At 44.9% G+C, this 24498-nt stretch overlaps 1 protein-coding gene across 2 annotated transcripts in view; it reads left to right on the top strand.

Annotated features, from left to right (window-relative positions):
- The first annotated feature begins 14351 nt into the window (after positions 1-14351).
- Positions 14352-24498, top strand: part of PGM2 (phosphoglucomutase 2) — a 29617-nt gene continuing 19470 nt past the window's right edge. For both annotated transcript variants that reach the window (XM_070949206.1, XM_070949205.1), the window contains exons 1-2: positions 14352-14441; positions 22412-22579. In XM_070949206.1, coding sequence (XP_070805307.1) covers positions 14382-14441; positions 22412-22579 — 228 coding nt within the window. In that variant the 5' untranslated portion in view covers positions 14352-14381. The remainder of the gene's footprint in view (positions 14442-22411; positions 22580-24498) is intronic.

Below are 24498 nucleotides of genomic sequence, written 5' to 3'. Positions count from 1 at the left end.
CTCCTCCTGAGGAGCCACTCCTGCCTTTTGGATGCCCATGCATCGAGAAGAGGCTCCTCCTCTTCATCCTCTTCACTTATGGGAGCTTCTGGAGGTTCTGAGGGCCCTGGCTGAATCCCCGCCTCTGTGCAGCTGGCACCGATTCGGGTGCCAGCTGCACAGGCTGGTGGCGAATCACCACACCAGCCTCCTCGCTGTCGAAATCAGCTACTAGATGCAGAGGCCGCTGATGGGCCACAACAAGCGCATGCGTGGAAGGCCGGGTGCATGCACCAATGGTGCGCATGTGTGAAGCGAACATGCGCGCACGCGGCGAACCAGTAGTAAACATGAGTGAAACCCACCCCTTTTTTCAGTGACCTTGGGACTTTCGAACGGTCACTGAATGAACTGTTGTAAGTCGAGTACCTGTAACATCATGGACACGTCGATATTGATTTCCTGGCAACCACTGTGGTTTGCTGTCCATGATGGTATGAGAAAGTAAACTGGATTTGGACATATTGGGGCGACGAGGCGCTCCCATGTGACACCGCTCCTGCGCGAGCTGCACTGGCTCCCGGTGGTCTTCCGGGTGCGCTTCAAGGTGTTGGTGACCACCTTTAAAGCGCTCCATGGCTCAGGGCCAGGGTATTTACGAGACCGCCTTCTGCTGCCAATAGCCTCCCACTGGCCAGTATGGTCCCACAGAATGGGCCTCCTCAGGGTGCCGTCCGCCAGACAATGTCGGCTGGCGACCCCCAGGGGGAGAGCCTTCTCTGTGGTGGCGCCCACCCTCTGGAACAACCTCCCCCCAGAGATACGTACAATAACAGACCTCCGGATTTTTCGTCGGGCCCTGAAAACCTATTTATTTCAACTAGCTGGGCTGGCTTGAGTCAAATTTTAAACTGATTTTAAATTGGAATTGTTTTAATTATGGCCAAAATATTTAATTATTTTAAACAGTTTTTAGATTTTGTATGTCTTGTTTTTACTTTGGCTGTTCACCGCCCTGAGTCCTATATTGGAGAAGGGCGGTATAGAAATTTAAACAAATAAATAAATAAATAAATATTCTTCATTCGCACATCCACCATAACATTTACGAAGCGATTGATTTTTGCACAGGTGACCTAGGCAGCATATTCAAACCCGCAAATATTCAATATTACCGCTGTTCCTGTGGAGAAAGTGAGCACCGACCCCTCTCCTAGAAGAATGAAATATTTTGGGAAATAATAATAATAATAATAATAATAATAATAATAATAATAATAATAATAATAGTAAAGCAGAATATTATTATTTCCCTAAAGGAGAAACATATTTTTCCAGACAGAAAGCAGATCCCATCTTTCTTAATAGCCCTCAGCAGATGTCAGCACTTAAGAGATAAAGAGCTTATTGAAAGAAGCCAATTATCTAGGTAGCTCTATTCATAAACACATACCCTCACCCAAGAGCCAAACCAGGACAAAGCCATTAAGCCATAATAGGAATTGCCCAACTTGCTTTCAGAACACAAGCCCCTTCTTGGCATCATCTCAGCAGTTCAAACTTCAACCGATCCTGGGAGCTCAGACAACCTATAGAGCCAGCTATGACCCCCTACATAACCCCTACAAAAGGCAATAGAATACATGTTCTTGCACAGGAACAGGAAGCTCAAGCGCAAAGCTCAGAAAAGGTATAACTCCCCCCTCTCAATTCTATGTGGTCAGCTGCACCAGAACCATGTGTTTGGTTGGTTCTGTTCAGGGGTGGGATTGAAAAATTTTAATGGCCTCCTCAGCCTCTTGGACCACAGTGGGGGGGGGCGTTTTCACCCTCCCCAGGCTCTGGAGGCTTTCCTCGAGCCTCCGGGAGGGCAAAAACGGCCTTCCCCGAGCTCCGGAGGTCCTCTGGAGCCCAGAAATGGCCCCATTTTCGGACTTCTGGTACTTCCGGTAGGCCCGTTTTTCACCCTGCCCAGGTTCCAGAGGTTTTCCTCGAGCCCCCGGGAGGGCAAAAACGGCTTTCCCTGGGCTCCGGAGGTAAGAAATGAGCCCATTTTTGGATTTCTGGTACTTCCGGTAGGCCAGTTTTTCACCCTCCCCAGGCTCCGGAGGTTTTCCTTGAGCCTCCGGGAGGGCAAAAATGGTCTTCCCCGGGCTCCAGAGGCCCTCTAGAGGCTGGAAACAGGCCCATTTTCGGACTTCTGGTACTTCTGGTAGGCCCATTTTTCACTGTCCCCATGCTCCAGAGGGTTTACTCCAGCCTCCGGGAGACTGAAAATGGCCTCCCCTGGGCTCCGGAGACCCTCCGGAGGCCGGAAACAGGCCCATTTTTAGACTTCCGGTACTTCTGGTAGGCCCATTTTTCGCCCTCCCCAGGCTCTGGAAGGTTTCTTTGAGCCTCCAGGAGAGTGAAAACGACCTCCCCCGGGCTCCGGAGGCCCTCCGGAGGCTGGAAACAGGCCCCTTTCCAGAACTTCCAGGAGGCCTGTTTTTTGCCCTCCCAGAGCCTCCGTGCAGGGCTCTGCACTTACCTTGCATCCAAAACTGGCCGCATGGAGACTCCTGATAGGGGTGGGGTGGGCAGGCCCAGCCAGTCCTTGCAGCTACCGGTTTGGCGAACCAGAAAATTAGCATCCGGTTCGCCGGAAACCAGTCCGAACCAGCTGAATCCCACCCATGGTTCTGTTCATCATTAAACCATCTTTCCAATCAGCCTCCATGTTTCCAGTGTCTTTCTCTTGGCTTGGAACTGAACCAGATGGATATCTCTACCCACAATTGTTAGACTGTCTTCTCTCTCATATGACATGATCCACCCCCCCAAAAAATCTAGATTTTAAAAAGGTTCTCTTCCTTGCAATAAGATTTCTTGTGCTGCAGGAGTAATATTTATCAAAGGGAGTCCCTATAATTATGATACCGACTTGATGTTTATAGAAGGCTTCTAAATTGGAGGTTGGGAAGATAAAGGAGGAGAGGAAGCGTATTTTCATTGTTTACTTGTTTTTTCTCTGAATTCAGAAATGGCCGGAGGAGACAGGAGACAGCAGAGAGGTCAAAATAAGAGGGGAGAAGCAGTTTCATTTTGCTCTTAGGCAGGGGTGGGCTTCAAAAATTTTAGCAAGGGGTTCTCTGCCCAGTTGCTAGGTAGGCATGGCCATGGTGGGCATGGCCTAGTTGGCCTCCTGCACCAAGGCGGGGGGGGGTTGCCCTCTGTGCGCCCCATTTTCGGCTATATTTTCAGCCCTTTTGGGGGGCCTTTTCCACCTTTTTTCTTCCCATTTTCTAGGCTTTTTTGGCCCATTTTCTAGGCTTTTTTGGCCTGTTTTGGGGGCTTTTTAAAGGCCTGTTTTCGAGGCTCTTTTTTGGACCGTTTTTGAGGCTTTTTTTGGCCTGTTTTCGAGGCTTTTTTCGGCCCGTTTTTTGAGGCTTTTTTCGGCCTGTTTTGGGGACTTTTTAAAGGCCCGTTTTCGAGGGGTTTTTTTGGACCGTTTTTGAGGCTTTTTTGGCGTGTTTTTGAGGCTTTTTTCAGCCCGTTTTTTTAGGCTTTTTTCGGCCTGTTTTGAGGGCTTCTTAAAGGCCCGTTTTCGAGGCTTTTTTGGACCGTTTTTGAGGCTTTTTTCGGCCTGTTTTCGAGGCTTTTTTGGCCCATTTTCTAGGCTTTTTTGGCCTGTTTTGGGGGCTTTTTAAAGGCCTGTTTTCGAGGCTCTTTTTTGGACCGTTTTTGAGGCTTTTTTTGGCCTGTTTTCGAGGCTTTTTTCGGCCCGTTTTTTGAGGCTTTTTTCGGCCTGTTTTGGGGACTTTTTAAAGGCCCGTTTTCGAGGGGTTTTTTTGGACCGTTTTTGAGGCTTTTTTGGCGTGTTTTTGAGGCTTTTTTCAGCCCGTTTTTTTAGGCTTTTTTCGGCCTGTTTTGAGGGCTTCTTAAAGGCCCGTTTTCGAGGCTTTTTTGGACCGTTTTTGAGGCTTTTTTCGGCCTGTTTTCGAGGCTTTTTTTGGCCCATTTTCTAGGCTTTTTTTGGCCTGTTTTGGGGGCTTTTTAAAGGCCAGTTTTCTAGGCTTTTTTTGGGTCATTCTTGAGGCTTTTTTCAGTCCATTTTTTGAAGCTTTTTTCGGCCTGTTTTTTCCAAAAATGTCCTTCAGCAATGGGACATTTAATGTTCCTCCTGCTCTTTTCTCCACAACAATCCTGTGAGGTAGATCGGGCTGATGTGAGGCACCTCAACCCTGGCCTTTACAGCACAACGAACTGCAGAAATAAACAGGATGAGGTTTCATTGCATAAATGTCATCCCACTCTACTTTTGGAGACCAAGCAGCTGTTCAAAGCGTAGCTCTAAAGTCTGGCTAGAAAGCTTCCTTCCTTCCTTCTTTCCTTATTTGCAATTACGTGCAATCATTTTTCTGCATATTGATCCGGAATAAATGCATGCATATTTATAACAAGCAAGTGCTTTTCAGAGCTAAAATCCCAATCACAGAATTGGGATGTTCCTCTTTTTTAATTCCTGTGTCACCCCATTGCAAAAGGGGGATGGACAAATAAATTCTTTCACATTTGGTTCAGTGGTGAGTTCCTCCCAGTTCGGCCCGGTTCGGCCGAACCGATAGCGGTGATGATATGACGTCACCGAACCGGTTCTCTTTGTTCGGGAGCTGGGCCCTCCCGCCCCCCACCCAATGTTATTCTTACCTTTTATTTGGCCCCGCCCCCAATCTATTCGCTGCCTCCTGAGTCCCAGCTGATCGGCTAGAAGGAAAAAACTGTTTAAACTCTTGCCGCGGGGCTTCAAAGGGCCGCCCTACAGCTGATCAATGTTAAAAGGCAGTGTGGTGGTAGACCAATGCGCTCAAAAAACAAATGGGTAGACCGGTGCCTCCAAAAACAAATGGGTAGACCGGTGCCTGCAAAAACAAATGAGTAGACCGGTGCCTCCAAAAACAAATGAGTAGACCGGTGCCTCCAAAAACAAATGGGTAGACCGGTACCTCCAAAAACAAATGGGTAGACCGGTGCCTCCAAAAACAAATGGGTAGACCGGTGCCTGCAAAAACAAATGAGTAGACCGGTGCCTCCAAAAACAAATGAGTAGACCGGTGCCTCCAAAAACAAATGGGTAGACCGGTACCTCCAAAAACAAATGGGTAGACCAGTGCCTCCAAAAACAAATGAGTAGACCGGTGCCTCCAAAAACAAATGGGTAGACCAGTGCCTGCAAAAACAAATGGGTAGACCAGTGCCTGCAAAAACAAATGGGTAGACCAGTGCCTGCAAAAACAAATGAGTAGACCGGTGCCTCCAAAAACAAATGGGTAGACCTGTGCCTCCAAAAACAAATGGGTAGACCGGTGCCTCCAAAAACAAATGAGTAGACCAGTGCCTGCAAAAATAAATGGGTAGACTGGTACAACTCTGCAATCAGTTAAAAGCCTTGTAGAGCAATACCTCTGCTAAATCCTAAAGAATTGTAAAAAAATGCTTTCAAAAGGCTCTGATGATCCCAGCTGAGTTGCCTGATCGTCAGAGGCATTTAAAAGAAAAAAAAGTCTCTGCCAATCAGGCAACTCAGCTTGGATCGTCAGAGTCATTTAAAAGAAGAAAAGCCTCTGCCGATCAGGCAACTCAGCTTGGATCGTCAGAGGCATTTAAAAGAAGAAAAGCCTCTGCCGATCAGGCAACTCAGCTTGGATCGTCAGAGGCTTTTATAAGCATTTTTTTTAACAACCTCTTCAGAGGTTGCATTTAGAAAAAGCATTTAGAAAAAAATGCTTTTAAAAGCCTTTGATGATCCCAGCTGAGCCGCGCGATCATCAGAGGCTTTTTTTTTTTTTTTACTTTTAAAAGCATTTTTTTCGGCTGAAGAGGAGGTAGAAAAAATGCTTTTAGAAATAATTTTAAAAAAGCCTCTGATGATTGTGCGGCTCAGCTGGGAATATGGGGAAGGGGGAGCAGGGATTTTTGCTACCAGTTCTCCGAACCACCCGCCTCCATTGCTACCGGATCGGGCGATCCGGTCCGAACCGGGAGCATTTCACCCCTGCCCGGCGCTATGCCGTCCTATTTAGCCACATTTTCGAAGCTGTGCGCATACATGCAAGCCACGTGCACGAGCAAAGCACATGCGTGGAAGGCGCGCGCACACACATATTTTCGGTGCACGGTGAACCGCTGGTAAAAATATGTGAAACTGATCGGAATGCCCAATGTTTTCATTCTCCAAGAACTGTGACCAAACAGCCAATTTTCCTGAATGATTAATATTGTGCTATGCACAAGAGATGTGATTTATTTTGAAATGCCAAAAAAGCCAGCTGGTCCCTCTACGCCAATGTTAATTTTTCAGGTGATGAGCTAATGGGTTTTGACAGCAAGGCCGTATTCAAATGAATTGGAAAATTCGTAATATTCTCCTTCCAATAAGCTCTGGCATCAATGGGGATCCAATAATACTTGGAGTCAGAATAAAGTTGGAAGGGACCTTGGAGGTCTTCTAGTCCACCCCCCTGATCAAGCAGGAGACCCTATACCCGTGATGGCGAACCTATGGCACGCGTGCCACAGGTGGCACGTGGAGCCATATTAGTGGGCACTCAAGCTCAGCTCTGGGGCACATGCGCCCGTCGGCCAGCTGATTTTCGGGCCTTCTGGGCCTACCAGAAGTAGGGAAACAGGCTGTTTCCTGCCTCTGGAGGGCCTTGAGGGGTGGGGAAGGCCTGTTTTTCTTTCTTACCTGTCTCCAGATCCTCTCTATGAATCTGGGAAGGGCGAAAACAGCCTTTCCCACTCCCTTGGAGGCCCTACGGAGGCTGAAAGGGCCCATTTCCCGACTCCTGGTGAGACAGAAAGTGATGTTTTTTCCTGTCCCCAGCCTCCAGAGACTCCTAGAGAGGCTCCTAGAGACTCCTAGAGAGGCTCCTAGAGACTCCTAGAGAGGTTCTGGAGGCTGGGGACAGCAAAAAATGTCACTTCCTGTCCCACCGAGAGTTGGGAAACGGGCCCTTTCAGCCTCCGTAGGGCCTCCAAGGGAGTGGGAATGGCTGTTTTCGCCCTTCCCAGATGCATAGAGAGGATCTGGAACCAGGTGAGAAAGAAAAACGGGCCTACCAGGCCATCATGTGCCAGGAGCGGGGGTGGGTGGGGTTGCATGCGCATGCGCGTGGGCACGTGCGCATGTGACCCCCCCTCCCCCTCCTGGAACGCGTTGGCAAAAAGGTTAGCCATCACTGCCCTATACCATTTCAGACAAATGATTGTCCAGTCTCTTCTGAAAAACCTCCAGTTTTCCAGCTGGAGCTCCCACAACTTCTGGTGGCAAGCTGTTCCACTGGTTAATTGTCCTCATTGTTAGGAAGTTTCTCCTGAACTCCAGGTTGCTTCTCTCCTTGGTTAGTTTCCATCCATTGTTTTTTTGTCTTGCCTTTCGGTGCTTTGGAAAAATAAGTGGACCCAATTAAGTTTGTAATTTAGGAAATTGTTTTAAGTTGCGCTGAGATTAATAGGATAGGGTGTGTGAAAATAATGGCAGCTGGATCCACAGAGCCTGAAATGTTATTTTCACACCAGCAGAGGGCACTCTTCCCCACGAAAACGTTTTTGGTAGCAAAAAGGAAAAAAAAGAAAGTTGAAGACTTGAAAAATGTAATTAACCCCACAGTTCCAAAGTGATTAAGTATATAGATCTCTCTCTCCCCCTCCCTCCCTCTCCCTCCCTCCTTCCCTCCCTCTCCCTCCCTCCTTCCCTCCGAGTCCCTCCATATTTCTCTCTCTCCCCTCCCTCCCTCCTTCCCTCCGAGTCCCTCCATCTCTCTCCCCCCTCTCTCCCTCTCCCTCCTTCCCTCCCTCCCTCTCCCTCCCTCCTTCCCTCCGAGTCCCTCCATATTTCTCTCTCTCCCCTCCCTCCCACCTTCCCTCTGAGTCCCTCCATCTCTCTCTCTCTCCCCTCCCTCTCTCTCCCCCTCCCTCTCCCTTCTTCCCTCCCTCTCCTGCCCTCCTTCCCTCCGAATCCCTCCATTATTTCTCTCTCCCCCTTCCCTCCCTCCCTCCTTCCCTCCGAGTCCCTCCAGCTCTCTCTTTCTTCCCTCCCTGTTGTGGATTTAATAAGACCAACACAACTTTTGGGTTAATCAGAGACAACTTGTATATTGCGCAATAGGTTCAAAGCTCTGTACATGAAGCGTTGAACAAAGACAGAAATTAGGTACAATGGTTTTTATACCCTTCTAGACAAAGGATTCTGTTAACTCAGCAATTCATACGGTCATATACATTTGTCATTTTTAATTGACATTTCCTAATTACTGTTTCATTTTATTCTTTGCCAACAGTTATAATTCTTTTTGTAGATTACTGAAGCATAGACTCAAATCATCTTCTGACAATAGACAACTTTTAACTCATGTGGATCCCCTTGACCTAACCAACCTTTAAGCTGTATGTCATTAGAATGTTCCTTTCTTCTGACAACTTAGAGGCCTCCTAGAGGTACCAAAAGGGTTTTGGCTGAGTTTGTACTTTTTCCAACCGGATGCATTGCTTTTTAGAATAGAGTGAATAGAAAGTTATCCAGTGGTCATCTATCAGAGCCCGCTTCATTTACATTATCCCTCTCCCTCTCCCTTCTTCTTTCCCTCTCCCGCCCTCCTTCCCTCCGAGTCCCTCCATATTTCCCTCTCCCCCTCCCTCTTTCTCTCCCCCCTCCCAAGTCCCTCCATATTTCTCTCCCCCCTCCCTCTCTCTCCCTCCCTCCCTCCTTCCTTTCCTCTGAGTCCCTCCATATTTCTCTCTCTCTCTTCCCCCCTCCCTCCTTCCCTCCGAGTCCCTCCATATCTCTCTGCCTCTCTCTGTCTCTCTCTCTGTCTCTGTCACTCTCTCTCTGACAGGTATTATCAAAAGAAAAAAAAATAGCAACCATCACCATGACCTATTACTGAGAATGCCTGAGTTGACTAACAGAATAACAGAGTTGAAAGGGACCTGGGAGGTCTTCTAGACTGACCTCCTGCTGAAGCAGGAAACCCTATAAGCAAGAAGTGACAGACGGGGGGAAAAAAACGATCTTAGAACGAAGGAGAAATTTCCTGACAGGGAGAACAATTAATCAGAGGAACGACTCGCTGCCAAAAGTTGTGAGCGCTCGATCCAGTGGGAGAAGAGATTGGACAGCCGCTTGCCTAGGGTGGTATAACGGCTCCTGCTCGAGAAGGGGGTTGGACTAGAAGACCTCCAAGGTCCCTTCCAACACTCTTATTTTGTATCACCTTCCATGTGGTTGTAGCTCGAAACATGGGACGCTCCTAATACACCTGCATTCCTCCTGAAAGTTAATACGTAGAAATCGCGACACAATGATCACATAAATACGATAATTACTGGAATAACAGAGTTGGAAGGGACCTTGGAGGTCTTCTAGTCCAACCCCCTGCTCAGGGAAGGAAACCCTAGACCAGTGATGGCTAACCTTTTTGCCGCCGTGTGCCAAAAGCGGGGAGAGCGCGGGGGGGTGGGTCGCATGCCCACACCCATAATTCAGTGCACCCCGCCCCCCACGCATGCACGCGTGACACCCCGGCACTTTCCCCGCTTTTGGCACGCAATGGCACGGTGGACCCAGTAAACCCGTTTTTTCGCCCTCCAGACGCTTTCTTGGAGCCTGGGGAGGGCAAAAACAGTCTTCCCTATCCCCCCGGAGGCCAGAAACGGCCCATTTGCCGACTTCCGATGGGACTGGAAGGCCCGTTTTTCGCCCTCCCCAGGCTCCAGACGCTTTCTTGGAGCCTGAGGAGGGCAAAAACAGTCTTCCCCATCCCTGTGGAGGCCAGAAACGGCCCATTTCCCGATTTCCGGTGGGGCTGGAAGGCCCGTTTTTCACCCTCCCCAGGCTCCAGACGCTTTCTTGGAGCCTGAGGAGGGCAAAAACAGTCTTCCCCATCCCTGTGGAGGCCAGAAACTGCTCATTTGCCGACTTCCGGTTGGACTGGAAGGCCCGTTTTTCACCCTCCCCAGGCTCCAGAGCCTTTCTAGGCACCTGGGGAGGGCGAAAACAGCCTTCCCCACTCCCCTGGAAGCCCTCCGGAGGCCGGAAATAGCCTGTTTCCTGACTTCCGGTGGGCCCGGAAGGCCTGAAAATCAGCTGGCCGGCGCTGAGCTAGAGCAACACTGGCGTGCCCACCGATAAGGCTCCGTGTGCCACCTGTGGCACGCGTGCCATAGATTCGCCATCACGGCCCTAGACTGTTTCAGACAATTGGTTATCCGATCTCTTCTTTAAAAAAATTCCATTGTTGGAGCATTTACAACGACTGGAGGCAAGTTGTTCCACTTGGAAAGTTTCTATGTTGTTTCGTCACACTTGTTTGTCTCCAGCATCTTTTTAAATGTCCTCTCTTAATCTTCTGTGTAATAGGCACAGCACAATGGCCTAGTTGTGTATTGTGTCATACTGTTGTGTGCCCGTGAAGGTATGTGGAATTGCAAGTGTGCAACTCAAAAGTAGGACGCTCGCACAGCCTCCTAAATCTTGCACAAGGAAGCGCATCTGGAAGAGTCAAGGAGTACCTCTTAACACCCCAGCCTTGTGATAGTTACACAACCTTCTGTTGTTCGCACAACCTATGCACCTCAGTGTCTTTTCCATGCCTCTTTAGTCTCCTTTGACTAAACCCTCCTTATTATGAATATCATTATGAGTTATCATGAATGCTTTGAATATAACATGACCAAGATAATTTATTATGAATGGACTATTCTTGTTTGGCTTTGCTTCGCTTTAAAATGAAAATATTATTTTCCAACCGGCCTGTTAAACTTATTGTTTGTGTTATATTTTAATTGTTTTGTATTAAATCCACTTTGCAATAATGGAAAGCACTATGCAAATATCTAATACACGAATACAAAGAGGCGTTTGAGATTATCTGGTTTTTTGTTTTTTTGTTTGCTTTAATTTATATGCCACCCTTCTCCGGAGACTCAGGGCGGCTTACAATGCGTTAAGCAATAGCCTTCATACTTTTGTATATATTTATACAAAGTCAGCTTATTGCCCCCACAAACTGGGTCCTCATTTTACCTACCTTTGAAAAGATGGAAGGCTGAGTCAACCTTGAGCCTGGCGAGATTTGAACTTGCAGTAATTGCAAGCAGCAGATGTTAATAACAGTGCTTTAGTCCACTGTACTACAGGGTCTTACAGGCTCTTTTTTCATTTAGCTTTTCATCTTACTGTTTATTATTATTAGGCTCAGCTATTGTTTTCTTTTTTCCATAGTTTAAAAAGCATCAAATTAAGGAAGGAGAGAGGCTGTTGATTCCTCAGGAAGTGAAGCCACTAGGAAAATATGCTGTGATCTATTCGAAAGGCAATTAATCAAGGTAATAATTAAGGTAACTTCGCTGCAAGATATACGTTTAATTATGGGCTATATTATACCTGGCACATGGGACCTACAGAAATTATGGCTCAAGAAAGATGGACTTTGTAATAGGGACGTTTCGTTAGGAAAAGAATATCAACCAATATATTTAATATCTGATGAAATTAATACATCTCTTTCCTAACGTAAGATAAACTTTAGGTTATTTCGCGATTTTAGCCAGTGTGGTCATCATACCCAATAAATAAACAGTTTGCACGAGTAAAAGAGATCTGCCTCTTAGAGCAAAGGTGTCCAACCATAGCAACTTTGAGAATTCTGTGGACTTCAACTCCCAGAATTCTCCATGCTTGGCTGGCTAGGGAATTCTGGGAGTTGAAGTCCATAGGTAAGTCCTTGTGTTTTGGGGGCAGACCTAAGGTTCCGTTAACTGAAATTTACCTCCTAAAATGAAAGCCGGTGAAAAGACAGGTAGTCCTCAACTTACGTTGTGGCCCGTCAGCGGCCTGTGCAGCTAGTAGCTGATTCCGACGGCGAGGAGGCTGGTGTGGGGCTGCGCCAGCAGGCTGTGCAGCTGGCACTCGAGTCGGACAGTGAGGAGGCTGGAGAAGATGTGGTGCCAGAAGCAGGGCCTTCAGAACCTCCAGAAGCTTCCATGGGTGAAGAGGAAGAAGAGGAGGAGCCTCTTCTCGATGCACGGGCGCGCAGAGCTGCCAAAAGGCAGGAGTGGCTCCTCAGGAGGAGGTCTCCTCGAGAGTAAGGCTTTGGGGCTAATTGGCCACTCCCTTAGCCTATTTAAGGAGGAACACTGACTGAAGCAATTTGCAGGAACAACTTCGTTCACTTTCCTTCGCGTCTTGATCTTAGTTCTCTGCAAATTGCTTCTGCCAACCATAGTAAAATTACGATTATTTATTCTTTGGATTCTTGTAGGGTGTTAAGAAAGTTAATTAACAGCCTTTGTTTGAAAAAGACTGATTTAATTTAGTAAACGAAGGTTTATACAGACTTTGTGGGTGCTGCGTTCTTTGGGGTCCGTAGCTGGGTCAGAACAACTTACGACCACAATTGAACCCCGAACTGATGTTGCTAAGTGAGAAATTTGTTCAGTGAGCTCGGTCCGCTTTTATGACCTTTCTTTCCACAGTTGTTAAGTGAATCACTGCCGTCGTTAAGTCAGTTAACACGGTTGCTTAAGTGAATCTGGATTCTCCGTGGACTTTGCGTGTCGGGAGGTCACAAAAGGGGATTGCGAGACCCTGGGAAAGTGCAACCGTCATAAATGGCAACGGGCGTGTGAAAATCAGTCCAGAGTCACTCTTTTTTCAGTGCCGTTGTAATTTCAAACGGTCACTAAATGAGCTGTTGTAAGTCGAGGACTACCGTAGTAAAAAAAAAAAAGGACAGTTGGCTAAATCTGTGCGTCAGGATATTGTCGAGATCTCCCCATCGAAACCGCTAGTCAGTCTTTTATTTATTTATTTGCTTGTTTATTTATTTATTTATTTATTTATTTATTTATTTATTTATTTATTTATTTATTTATTTATTTATTAAAAAGCCTGACTAGGTGGCTCAGTGGCTAAAACACTGAGCTTGTCGATGAGAAAGGTCAGCAGTTTGGTGGTTCGAATCCCTAGTACAGGTGTCCTGCGTGAGGAGGGGGTTGGACTAGATGACCTCCAGGGTCCCTTCCCACTCTGTTATTGTTAAAGATCCCCCCCTCCCCTACGATCTCCTTTTAGGGCAGCCACGAAGGAGTCTTTGGGCCGTCTTAAACAACCCTACCCATCGTCCACAGCAAAGCAAAGCAGGGAGAAGGACTGAGCAGTAGTGTAGCATCGTACATTCATCCCCCCCCCCAGAAAAAACCAAGAAAAGAATGGGGTTCGTCTGGGGACATGTTGCAAACAGATGCTGCCCCCCAAAAAGCAAGAAAAAAATGGGGTTTGACTGGGGAATCTGTTGCAATCAGATGCCCCCCCAAAAACAAGAAAAAATTGGGGTTTGGCTGAGGACATGTTGCAATCAGGCGCCCCCTCCAAAAAAAGCAAGAAAAAATGGGGTTTGGCTGAGGACATGTTGCAATCAGGTGCCCCCCCCAAAAAAGCAAGAAAAAAATGGGGTTTGGCTGCGATAGATTGCAACCTGATGCCCCCCGCCCCCCCCCAAAAAAGCAAGAAAAAAATGGGGTTCGGCTGGGGATCTGTTGCTACCAGATGCCCCCCTCCCCCAAACCAAGAAAAAATTGGCTGAGGATCTGTCGCAATCAGGTGCCCCCCCCAAAAAAAGCAAGAAAAAAATGGGGTTTGGCTGCGACAGATTGCAACCTGATGCCCCCCGCCCCCCCCAAAAAAGCAAGAAAAAAATAGGGTTCGGCTGGGGACATGTTGCAAACAGATGCCGCCCCAAAAAAAAGCAAGAAAAAAAATGGGATTTGGCTTTTGCAACCAGGCAACCAGACACTGAGCTTGTCGATCAGAAAGGTCGGCGGTTCGAATCCCTAGTACAGGCCTCCTGTGGGAGCAGGGGGGTTGGACTAGATGACCTCCAGGGTCCCTTCCCACTCTGTTACTTTAACCTCTTATTCCGTTGTTATTATTTATTGTTTATTGTTTATTAATAATTAATTATTTATTTTTTGTTATTTATTATTTATTATTATTTATTTGTTAATTATAATTATTAATTATTTATTAATTATTAATTATTTGTTAATTATTTGTTAATTAATTATTATTTATTATTATTTATTATTATTATTTACTTATTATTAATTATTTATTTATTATTTATACATTCTGGTCTCCTCCCCTCCTCCTTTCCCCCACCCGTCCCCTCCATGGGCGGGGCAAGGCAGACATCCCCCCCCCCACCGCCCCGCGCGGAGCCCCTCCCCAGGCGGGTGCTGCGATTGGTCGAGGAGGTTCCCGCCCCATCCTTTAACTCCTCCTCCCGGGGGTGGGGGCGTGGCCTGCGGAGAGAGCCGGCCGCCCGGTTCTTTCTTTACCTGCGACGTCTTTTCGCATCGCGATGGCGGAGGAGGCGGATCGAGCCCGGGCGGCGGCGGCCCAGTGGCTTCTCTGGGACAAGGTGAGCGATCCGGAAGGGATCCCGAGGGTGGATCGCTGCCTCGATTCCCGATCTCCCTCCCCCCCCACCCACCCGGCGGGGCTCCAGCAAAGGATCGATCCCGGGGTTGGAGGGGGGGGGTTTGGAGTTTCCTGGTGGTCTCCCCTCCTTTTGCTAAGGCTTTGTTCCAAGGCTAGGAAAGAGGTGCAGGGCTCGGATCTCTTGCAATCAGGCTCCCCACTTCGCCCCGGCCAAAAAAAAACAAGAAAAAACGGGGGTTTAGCTGGGATCTGTTGCAAAACAAGGAAAAATTGGGATTTGCCTGGGATCTGTTGCAACCAGGAGCCCCCCTCCAAAAAAAACCCAAGAAAAAACGGTTTAACTGGGATCTGTTGCAAAACAAGAAGAAATTGGGGTTTGCCTTGGATCTGTTTGCAACCAGGAGCTCCCCCCCCCCAAAAAAAACCAAGAAAAAACTGGGGTTTAGTTGGGATCTGTTGCAAAACAAGAAAAAACTGAGGTTTAGCTGGGATCTGTTGCAAAACAAGAAAAAATTGGGATTTGCCTGGGATCTATTTGCAACCAGGAGCCCCCCCCAAAAAAACCAAGAAAAAACTGGGGTTTAGCTGGGATCTGTTGCAAAACAAGAAGAAATTGGGGTTTGCCTGGGATCTGTTTGCAACCAGGAGGTCCCCCCCCCCCAAAAAAAACCAAGAAAAAACGGGTTTAGTTGGGATCTGTTGCAAAACAAGAAAAAATTGGGATTTGCCTGGGATCTATTTGCAACCAGGAGCCCCCCCCCAAAAAAAACCAAGAAAAAACTGGGGTTTAGCTGGGATCTGTTGCAAAACAAGAAGAAATTGGGGTTTGCCTGGGATCTGTTGCAACCAGGACCCCCCCCCCGCCAAAAAAAACCCAAGAAAAAACGGGGGTTTAGCTGGGATCTGTTGCAAAACAAGAAGAAATTGGGGTTTAGCTGGGATCTGTTGCAACCAGGAGCCCCCCTCCCAAAAAAACCAAGAAAAAAAGGGGGGTTAGCTGGGATCTGTTGCAAAACAAGAAAAAACTGGGGTTTAGCTGGGATTTGTTGCAACCAGGAGGCCCCCCCCCAAAAAAAACCCAAGAAAAAACTGGGGTTTAGTTGGGATCTGTTGCAAAACAAGAAAAAACTGAGGTTTAGCTGGGATCTGTTGCAAAACAAGAAAAAATTGGGGTTTGCCTGGGATCTGTTGCAACCAGGAGCCCCCCCCCCAAAAAACCCAAGAAAAAACGGGGGTTTGGCTGGGGATCCGTTGCAACCAGGCGCCGTTCCCAAAACAAGAAGAAAAAAATGGGGTTCGGCTGGGGATCTCTTGCAACCAGGCACCCCCCCCAAAAAAACACCCCAAGAAAAAAATCAGTGTTGGGATTACCCCCAGCTCTCAAGCCCGGCATTCCTTTGAATTGCTTGTTTGGAATGGGGTGCCCTTTTTGCTCCCCCAGAAGAAAAAGGGGGTGTCCAGTGGGGGTGAGACTGGTTTTGCTGGATTTCTGGCCAACGCTTTGATCTTTGTCCATCCTCCTTTGTTCCTCCTGCTGGCCGGCTTCCCCGATGCGAGTTCAAGGCCAAGGCCCAAGTGGGATTTGAACCGGCAGCTTCCGGGTTGAAGTCCTAGAGGCTTACTCGCTGTCATTCAAGGCTGCTCCTAATAGTAAATAAATCAGATGCACTCGACAGACAGTTTGCAAAACTGGCTTGGTTGATTAGATGGTTAAGGGAGGTTGTTTTTCCTCTAAGCTGTTACAAAAAGGATACTACTGCCTTGTGCTTTTGAGTCATTGCTCAATGGGCAGGTAGTCCTCGGCTTACAACAGTTCATTTAGTGACCGTCCAAAATTACAACAGCACTGGGGGAAAAAAAGGAACTTGAGGCCGGTTTTCAGACTTACAACCAATTGTTGCAAGCATCCCCTTACGCTCAGATGCTTGACAATTCGACTCGCGTTTATGACGGTGGAAGCGTCGTACCGGGCTCCCGTTTTGCAACCTTCTGAAAAGCAAACGTCAGTGAGGGAACGCGGATTCACTGTGTTAGTAACCGTGTGACTCGTTTACGGACTGCAGGGATTCACTTAACAAACGGGGTGAGGAAAGTCGTAAAACGAGGCAAAGCTCACCTCACAAAGGTTAGCAACATAACTTTTGGGCTCAATTGCGGTCGTAAGTTGTACTGCAGTCGTGAATTGTAAGTTGTGGTTTTGAGTCTTTGGTCAATATGCCCATACTTTGAAATTAGATGGGATTATTATTATCGGTATTATTATTATCTCTTTTATTCATTAAACATGAAACTCAAATCAACTGATCATTTAAAAATGTATCATAAATACCATTGACTGGTGCTAGTAGTTGATACAGGTTGCTGCCAGCGTCCTAGGTATCAACCAAGTAACTTCTTAAAATATACGATTATTATTATTATTATTAATTTATTTATTAAAAATGAAACTCAAGTCAATTGAACATTCAAAAATGCATCACAAATACCATTGACTGGTGCTAATGGTTGATGCGGGTTGCTGCCAGCGTCCTAGGTGTCAACCAAGTATCTTCTTAAAATATATGATTATTATTATTATTACTTATTATTAATTTATTCATTAAAAATGAAACTCAGTCAACTGGACATTCAAAAACGCTTCACAAATACCGTTGACTGGTGCTAATGGTTAATTCTGGTATTCGGTTTGCTTGGTTATTTCCATTCAACTGGGCATTTAAAAGTCCTCTTGTCTTGGTAGTAGGGTCTTGCAAGCCTAACGCAACTCATGTGATACACCTCATTGTGTCCTACGTAAGATAGCACAGCATAGAGCGAGCATTGAATCACATAAATTTAATCATTCTGGGTTTTGATTTTATGAATAGGCTGAAGTACACAGCGTCTTCTACAAGCACGTGGTGCTTAGGACATGTGATGGTCCAAATTGAATTTTATAGCTTTCTAGAACATTTTGGTATCCTAGTGGTTACGTTCAATTAATCAGCCCTGTCAATTTTTCAAAAAATAGAATAAGAATAAGAGTAGAGTAGAGTAGAATAGAATAGAATAGAATAGAATAGAATAGAATAGAATAGAATAGAATAGAATAGAATAGAATAGAAAAAGGAATAATAGGAATAGGAATAGGAATAGAATAGGAAAGAGTAGAGTAGAATAGAGTAGAATAGAATAGAATAGGGAATAGAATAAGGAATAGAATAAGGAATATGAATAGAATAGGAAAGAGTAGAATAGAATAGAAAATAGAATAGAATAAGGAATAGGAATAGAATAGAATAGGAAAGAGTAGAATAGAATAGAATAGAATAGAATAGAATAGAATAGAATAGAATAGAATAGAATAGAAGAATAGAATAAAAAATAGAATAGAATATAAGAATAGAATAGAATAAGGAATAGGAATAGAATAGGAAAGAGTAGAATAGAGTAGAGTAGAATAGAATAGATAGAAGAATAGAATAGAAAATAGAATAGAATAGAATAGAATAGAATAAGAAATAGGAATAGAATAGGAAAGAGTAGAATAGAGTAGAATAGAATATAAGAAGAGAATAGAATATAAGAATAGAATAGAATAGAATAAGGAATAGGAATAGAATAGGAAAGAGTAGAATAGAATAGAATAGAATAGAATAGAATAGAATAGAATAGAATAAGGAATAGGAATAGAATAGGAAAGAGTAGAATAGAATAGAAGAATAGAATACAATAGAATACAATAGAATAGAATTAGGAATAGAATAGGAAAGAGTAGAATAGAATAGAATAGAATAGAATAGAATAGAATAGAATAGGAAAGAGTAGAGTAGAGTAGAGTAGAATAGAATAGAATAGAATAGAATAGAATAGAATAGAATAGAATAGAATAGGAAAGAGTAGAGTAGAATATGTCGCAACCTGGACGTAAACTGTTTCAACTCCTACCCTCAAAACGACGCTATAGAGCACTGCACACCAGAACAACTAGACACAAGGACAGGTTTTTCCCAAACGCCATCACTCTGCTAAACAAGTAATTCCCTCAACACTGTCAGACTATTTACTAAGTCTCCACTACTATTACTCTTCTCATCGTTCCCACTACCCATCTTCTCCCACTTATGACTATATGACTGTAACCTTGTTGCTGGTATCCTTACGATTTATATTGATATTGTTTCCTGACTTCTTATTTGTAACCTATGACTATCATTAAGTGTTGTACTTTATGATTCTTGATGAACGTATCTTTTCTTTTATGTACACCGAGAGCGTATGCACCAAGACAAATTCCTTGTGTGTCCAATCACACTTGGCCAATAAAGAATTCTATTCTAAAAAAACAAAACCAAAAAGTATACAAAAAAGGATAAAATTAAGCTAAGTAGATGGAGAGTAGAAAAATAAACACCGAAAAGCAACAATATAAAATTATGCAGAGAACTGCTAAAAACAAAACAAACCTCTAAACTCCTGAGCCATAAAATACCTGAAATTATTCCTAAATCTTGGAGAACATAAATTGATAAATCCTAACTGCTGTCTGGTTAGAAAATAAGGATTCACGTTTAGAAGTTAAAATTTAAACCTTTGGGGGGGGGGCTAAAAATTAGTTATTTCAAATTATATTTAAACGGTTTAAACGGTCCGAGCCTCAGCACGGACACCCCCCCCCCCCCGTCTAATTGCAATATTTTTGATACCATTCCAGACTGTGAATAAATATAGGCGGTCCTCGACTTATGATGGTTCATTTAGTGACCGTTCAAAGTTACAACGGGAAAAAGAGAAATAAGGCCATTTTTTACCCGTACGACCGTCGCAGCATCCCCAACAGTTACGTGACCAAAATACAGACACTTAGCAACTGGTTCATAGTTATGACCATTGCTGGGTCAAGTGATCTCCTTTTGCGACCATCTGACAAGCCGAGTCTATGGGGAATAACTGGGTTACTAACTAACTTATCCACTGCAGCGTTATCCACTTAACAACTGGCTGGATAACTTCAGGCCAATCACCGGGTGACAGTGAGTTCTAGTCCCGCCTTAGACATGAAAACTGGCTGCATATCTTCAGGCCAATCACCAGGTGACTGTGAGTTCTAATCCCGCCTTCCTTAGGCATGAAAGCCGGCTGGGAGACTTTGAGCCAATCATTGCACGGCTGAGAGTTCTATTCTCGTTTTAGGCATGAAAACTGGCTGGATAACTTCAGGCCAATCACCGGGTGACTGTGAGTTCTAGTCCCGCCTTAGCCATGAAAACTGGCTGCATATCTTCAGGCCAATCACAGGGTGACTGTGAGTTCTAGTCCTGCCTTAGCCATGAAAACTGGCTGCATATCTCCAGGCCAATCACCAGGTGACTGTGAGTTCTAGTCCCACCTGCCTTAGGCATGAAAACCAGCTGAGAGACTTTGAACCAATCATCGGCGGTTGAGAGTTCTATTCTCGTCTTAGGCATGAAAACTGGCTGGATAACTTCAGGCCAATCACCAGGTGACTGTGAGTTCTAGTCCCACCTTAGACATGAAAACTGGCTGCATATCTTCAGGCCAATCACCAGATGACTGTGAGTTCTACTCCCGCCTGCCTTAGGCATGAAAGCCGGTTGGGAGACTTTGAGCCAATCATAGGGTGGCTGAGAGTTCTATTCTCGTTTTAGGCATGAAAAGTGGCTGGATAACTTCAGGCCAATCACCGGGTGACTGAGTTCTAGTCCCGCCTTAGACATGAAAATTGGCTGCATAACTCCAGGCCAATCACCAGGTGACTGTGAGTTCTAGTCCCGCCTGCCTTAGGCATGAAAACCAGCTGGGAGACTTTGAGCCAATCATTGTGTGGCTGAGAGTTTATTTTCGTCTTAGGCATGAAAACTGGCTGGATAACTTCAGGCCAATCACCGGGTGACTGTGAGTTCTAGTCCTGCCTTAGACATGAAAATTGGCTGCATAACTCCAGGCCAATCACCAGGTGACTTTGAGTTCTACTCTTGTTTTAGGCATGAAAATTGGCCGGATAATTCCAGGCCAATCACCAGGTGACTGTGAGTTCTAGTCCTGCCTTAGCCATGAAATCCAGCCGGGTAATTTTGGGCCAGTCCCTGTCTCTCAAACCAACATTGTTGTTTATGGAGAAAATAGGAGGAAAAAGGAGTATTAGGCACTGTACATTCTCCACCTGGCATGACAGATTAAAAAAGCAGAATAAAAATCCAAGAACATATTGAAAGGAACCAATAAATCAAATGTACAGAGCGACTCTTGATCTCAAGAACCTAAGAATAGGAGAATTTCTGGAACCAGAGGCCGCTTGCAACGGATTAATCATTCAGCCGAGCCTGATGCAAGTTGCAAGCAGAATTGCGTTTTAATTGAGCAAGCATATTCTGCAAAAACCTTTTAGGTTGTCGCTCCCTCAGAGCCCCTATTAGTAAAGCAGATTTGCAACAGTCCCCACTCTTAAGCAAGTAGCTCAGAGGGGCAGAAAGTTACAAAACCTTAAGTAAAGTTCTGTTGGATCCCTCCTCCGAGAAGCCGAACTGTGCCTGTTGCGAAAAAGGAATTGAATTTGGCAAGCCGTTACGTGGGCCGATATTGTAATCTTTGAACGAACCAAGTGGCCGTCTGGGACACAGGAACGAACAATTCAGTCAGTTACGACTAAATAATCTGGTATTGCAAAATGTTCTTTGCCTTGAATTCAATTAAAATATCTGCCGTTTTATATACTCAGAATGGTTTTAGGTTAACCGTCAGCAAAAGGTTGGAAGAGTGTTTGCTTCTGTCACTAAATATCATAAAATAGAAAGTGCAAAAATTTTGCAGTACGGTATCAAGCGTGGATTTCAAATTTTGGGCTCCATTGCGGTCGTAAATCGAGAACTTGCTGTATACATATTAAATGGGTGTCAGTGGTGGGTTTCAAAATTTTTTACTACCGGTTCTGTGGGTGTGGCATGGCTTGGTGGGCGGGGTGTGGCTTGGTGGGCGTGGCAGGGGAAGGACACTGTAAAATCTCCATTCCCACCCCACTCCAGGGGAAGGATATTGCAAAATCCCCATTTCCTCCCAATCAGCTGGGAATAGATGGGGGCGGGGCCAGTCAGAATTTTTTCTACCGGTTCTCCGAACTACTCAAAATTTCCGCTACCGGTTTTCCAGAATTGGTCAGAACCTGCTGAAACCCATCTCTGATGTGTGCGTGTGTGTATCAGGAGGCTGTGAGTTCGAACCTATGTAGAGGCAGATATTTTTCTCTCTGAGCACAGTGAGAATATATCTGCTGAACAAAACTCCGCATAGGCGACAGGAAAGGCATCCGGCCATTAAAACACTCTACTAGCTCCATTCAGTTGCCCAGACTTCAGCCCGCAAAGTATTATGGGGTCATTAAATGGTGATGATGATGATGAGATATGTGTGTGTGTGTGTGTGTATATGTCTGTGTGTATAGATAGATAGATAGATAGATAGATAGATAGATAGATAGATAGATAGATAGATAGATAGATACTGTAGGTAGGTAGGTAGGTAGATGATAGATAGATAGATAGATAGATAGATAGATAGATAGATAGATAGATAGATAGATAGATAGATAGATAGATACTGTAGATAGGCAGGCAGGCAGACGATAGATAGATAGATAGATAGATAGATAGATAGATAGATAGATAGATAGATAGATGATAGATAGATAGATAGATAGATGATAGATAGATAGATAGATAGATGATAGATAGATAGATAGATAGATAGATAGATAGATGATAGATAGATAGATAGATGATTGATAGATAGATAGATAGATAGATAGATGATAGATAGATAGATAGATAGATAGATAGATAGATAGATAGATAGATAGATAGATTTTTGTTGCAACATGAAACGCTCTCCTGCAGTGCACCCAACACGTATACAACAAGAGGACATAACTAAACTCAAGTTTATCATATTTTGCAGAATCCTAAAACCTTGGAAATAGTAAAGCAGCTGATTGCCACGGGAAACACCGAAGAACTATTGAAATGTTTCGGCTCGCGTATGGAATTTGGGACGGCAGGACTACGAGCGGCGATGGGAGCAGGAACATCACAGATGAATGACTTGACTATTATTCAGACTTCCCAGGTATCGGAGTTACTTCTGCGTGCATAAAGGCAGTTGGGTTCCCATTTTCCAAGCAATGGCCACACTAAAGAAAGTTGGATATGCGACTAACAATTCTTTCTGAAACAATTATTTCTCTGACTTAGAATATAGAATAGAATAACAGAGTTGGGAGGGACCTTGGAGGTCTTCTAGTCCAACCCCCTCGTCAGGCAGGAAACCTTATACCAGGGGCCTGCAACCTTAAACACTCAAAGAGCCATTTGGACTCCTTTCCCACAGAAAAGAAAACACCGGGAGCCACAAAATCCTTCCCGTGCCTGACTATTTCTTGAGCAGCCAGAAAACTAGCATATGTAGTTGAATTAAACCTTCTGTTTTCTTCTGAAACTTTTCTTTTCTGGATAATGTTTCAATGCACATTGAGAGCAATTCAGCTTGTTTTTTTCATCCATCTTTTCCTTCCCATCTATGCAGGCCGTCCTCGAGGTACGACCGCAAGCGCGTCCAAAATTTCCGTGGCTAAGCGAGGCATTTCTTCAGCAACTTTTGCCCCATTTTACGACTACCCTGGACTCCGTTGTTAAGCGAATCGCTGCAGTTGTTAAGTTAGTGACACGGTTGTTGAGTGAATTTGGCTTCTGACTTTGCTTGTCAGAAGGTCGCAAAAGGGAATGACGTAACCCCGGGACACTGCAACCGTCATAAATATGAGTCAGAGGCCAAGCGGCTGAATTTTGATCATGGCGATGCAGCGACTGTCGTAAGTGTGAAAAACGGTCACACGTCACCTTTTTCAGTGCTCTTGTAACTTCGAACGGTCACTAAGTGAACCGTCGTAAGTCAAGGACTACCTGTACGTTCCAGTTTTCAATCTAACAGGCTGCGTGAAACTACTTCTGATTTCTTCTGATACCCTGCAGTGTCCAGGTAGTCCTTGGCTTACTTAATGACCAGTTAATGACTTACTTACTTAACAGTTCACTTCATGGCCATTTGAAGTTACAATGGCACTGAAAAAAGTGACTTACAATCATGTTTCACACTTAACGACCATTGCAGCATCCTCGTGGTCACGCACGTGATTTATATTTGGATACTTGACAACTGACTCACATTTATGACGGTTGCTGTGTCCTGCGATCCTGCGAATATCTGCAACCTTATAACAGGCCGAAACAAGATTCACTTAACAACCACGCTACTAATTTAACGACGTCACAAAACGTGGCATGGAAAGTCGTAAAATGACATGAAACTCACTTCACCAATGTCTCACTTAGCGACATCAGGTTGGGGACTCCATTGCGATTGTAGGTTGAGGAGTCCCTATATAATTTTACTTATAGTAGTGGCCAAAATTGTGGAAACGTTTTGGGAAAATTGTGTTTTCTAAAACTAGCTAATAACACCGCTTTTTTTTTTTTTTTGGAGTAGTATCGTAAAATTATATATCAATGGAAAGATAATTTAATGAAGAAGGTAATGCAATAACTTTTATGAAGGATTGCTATTAGAATAGCAGTTACAGGATAAAGAAGAAAAGTGAAGCACGTAGAAAAAACGAGATATACAAAAATGATCACCCTAGAAAAAACGAGATATACAAAAATTATCACGATGTCAGTTAATAGTTGGGTAACCTTTAGCATGAATTACGGACTTACAACGTCTTCCCATGGAGAGAACCAAGTCTTTGAGTTCTGCAGATGTTATCATGTGAAACCAAGATTGAATGATGGCTTCTGTTAACTGAGTTTTATTGCTGGGTCGCTTCTGACTAACAAGTTTCTTTAGTCAGCTCCCTAGATTTTCAATGGGGTTGAGATCTGGGCTATTCCCAGGCCATTCCAGCAATGGAGTAAGATTATCTTGAAACTCTAAAAAAAAGTGGTGTTATTAGCCATCAAACCTCAAAAATACACTTTTCCCAAAAGGTT

Source organism: Pituophis catenifer, unplaced genomic scaffold, assembly GCF_029215685.1.
Source record: "Pituophis catenifer annectens isolate HBS135680 unplaced genomic scaffold, rPitCat1.0.hap2 SCAF_8, whole genome shotgun sequence".
Taxonomy (NCBI): Eukaryota; Metazoa; Chordata; class Lepidosauria; order Squamata; family Colubridae; genus Pituophis; species Pituophis catenifer.
Note: the sequence above shows the minus strand (reverse complement) of the source record. Positions and strands in the feature narration are given on the sequence as shown.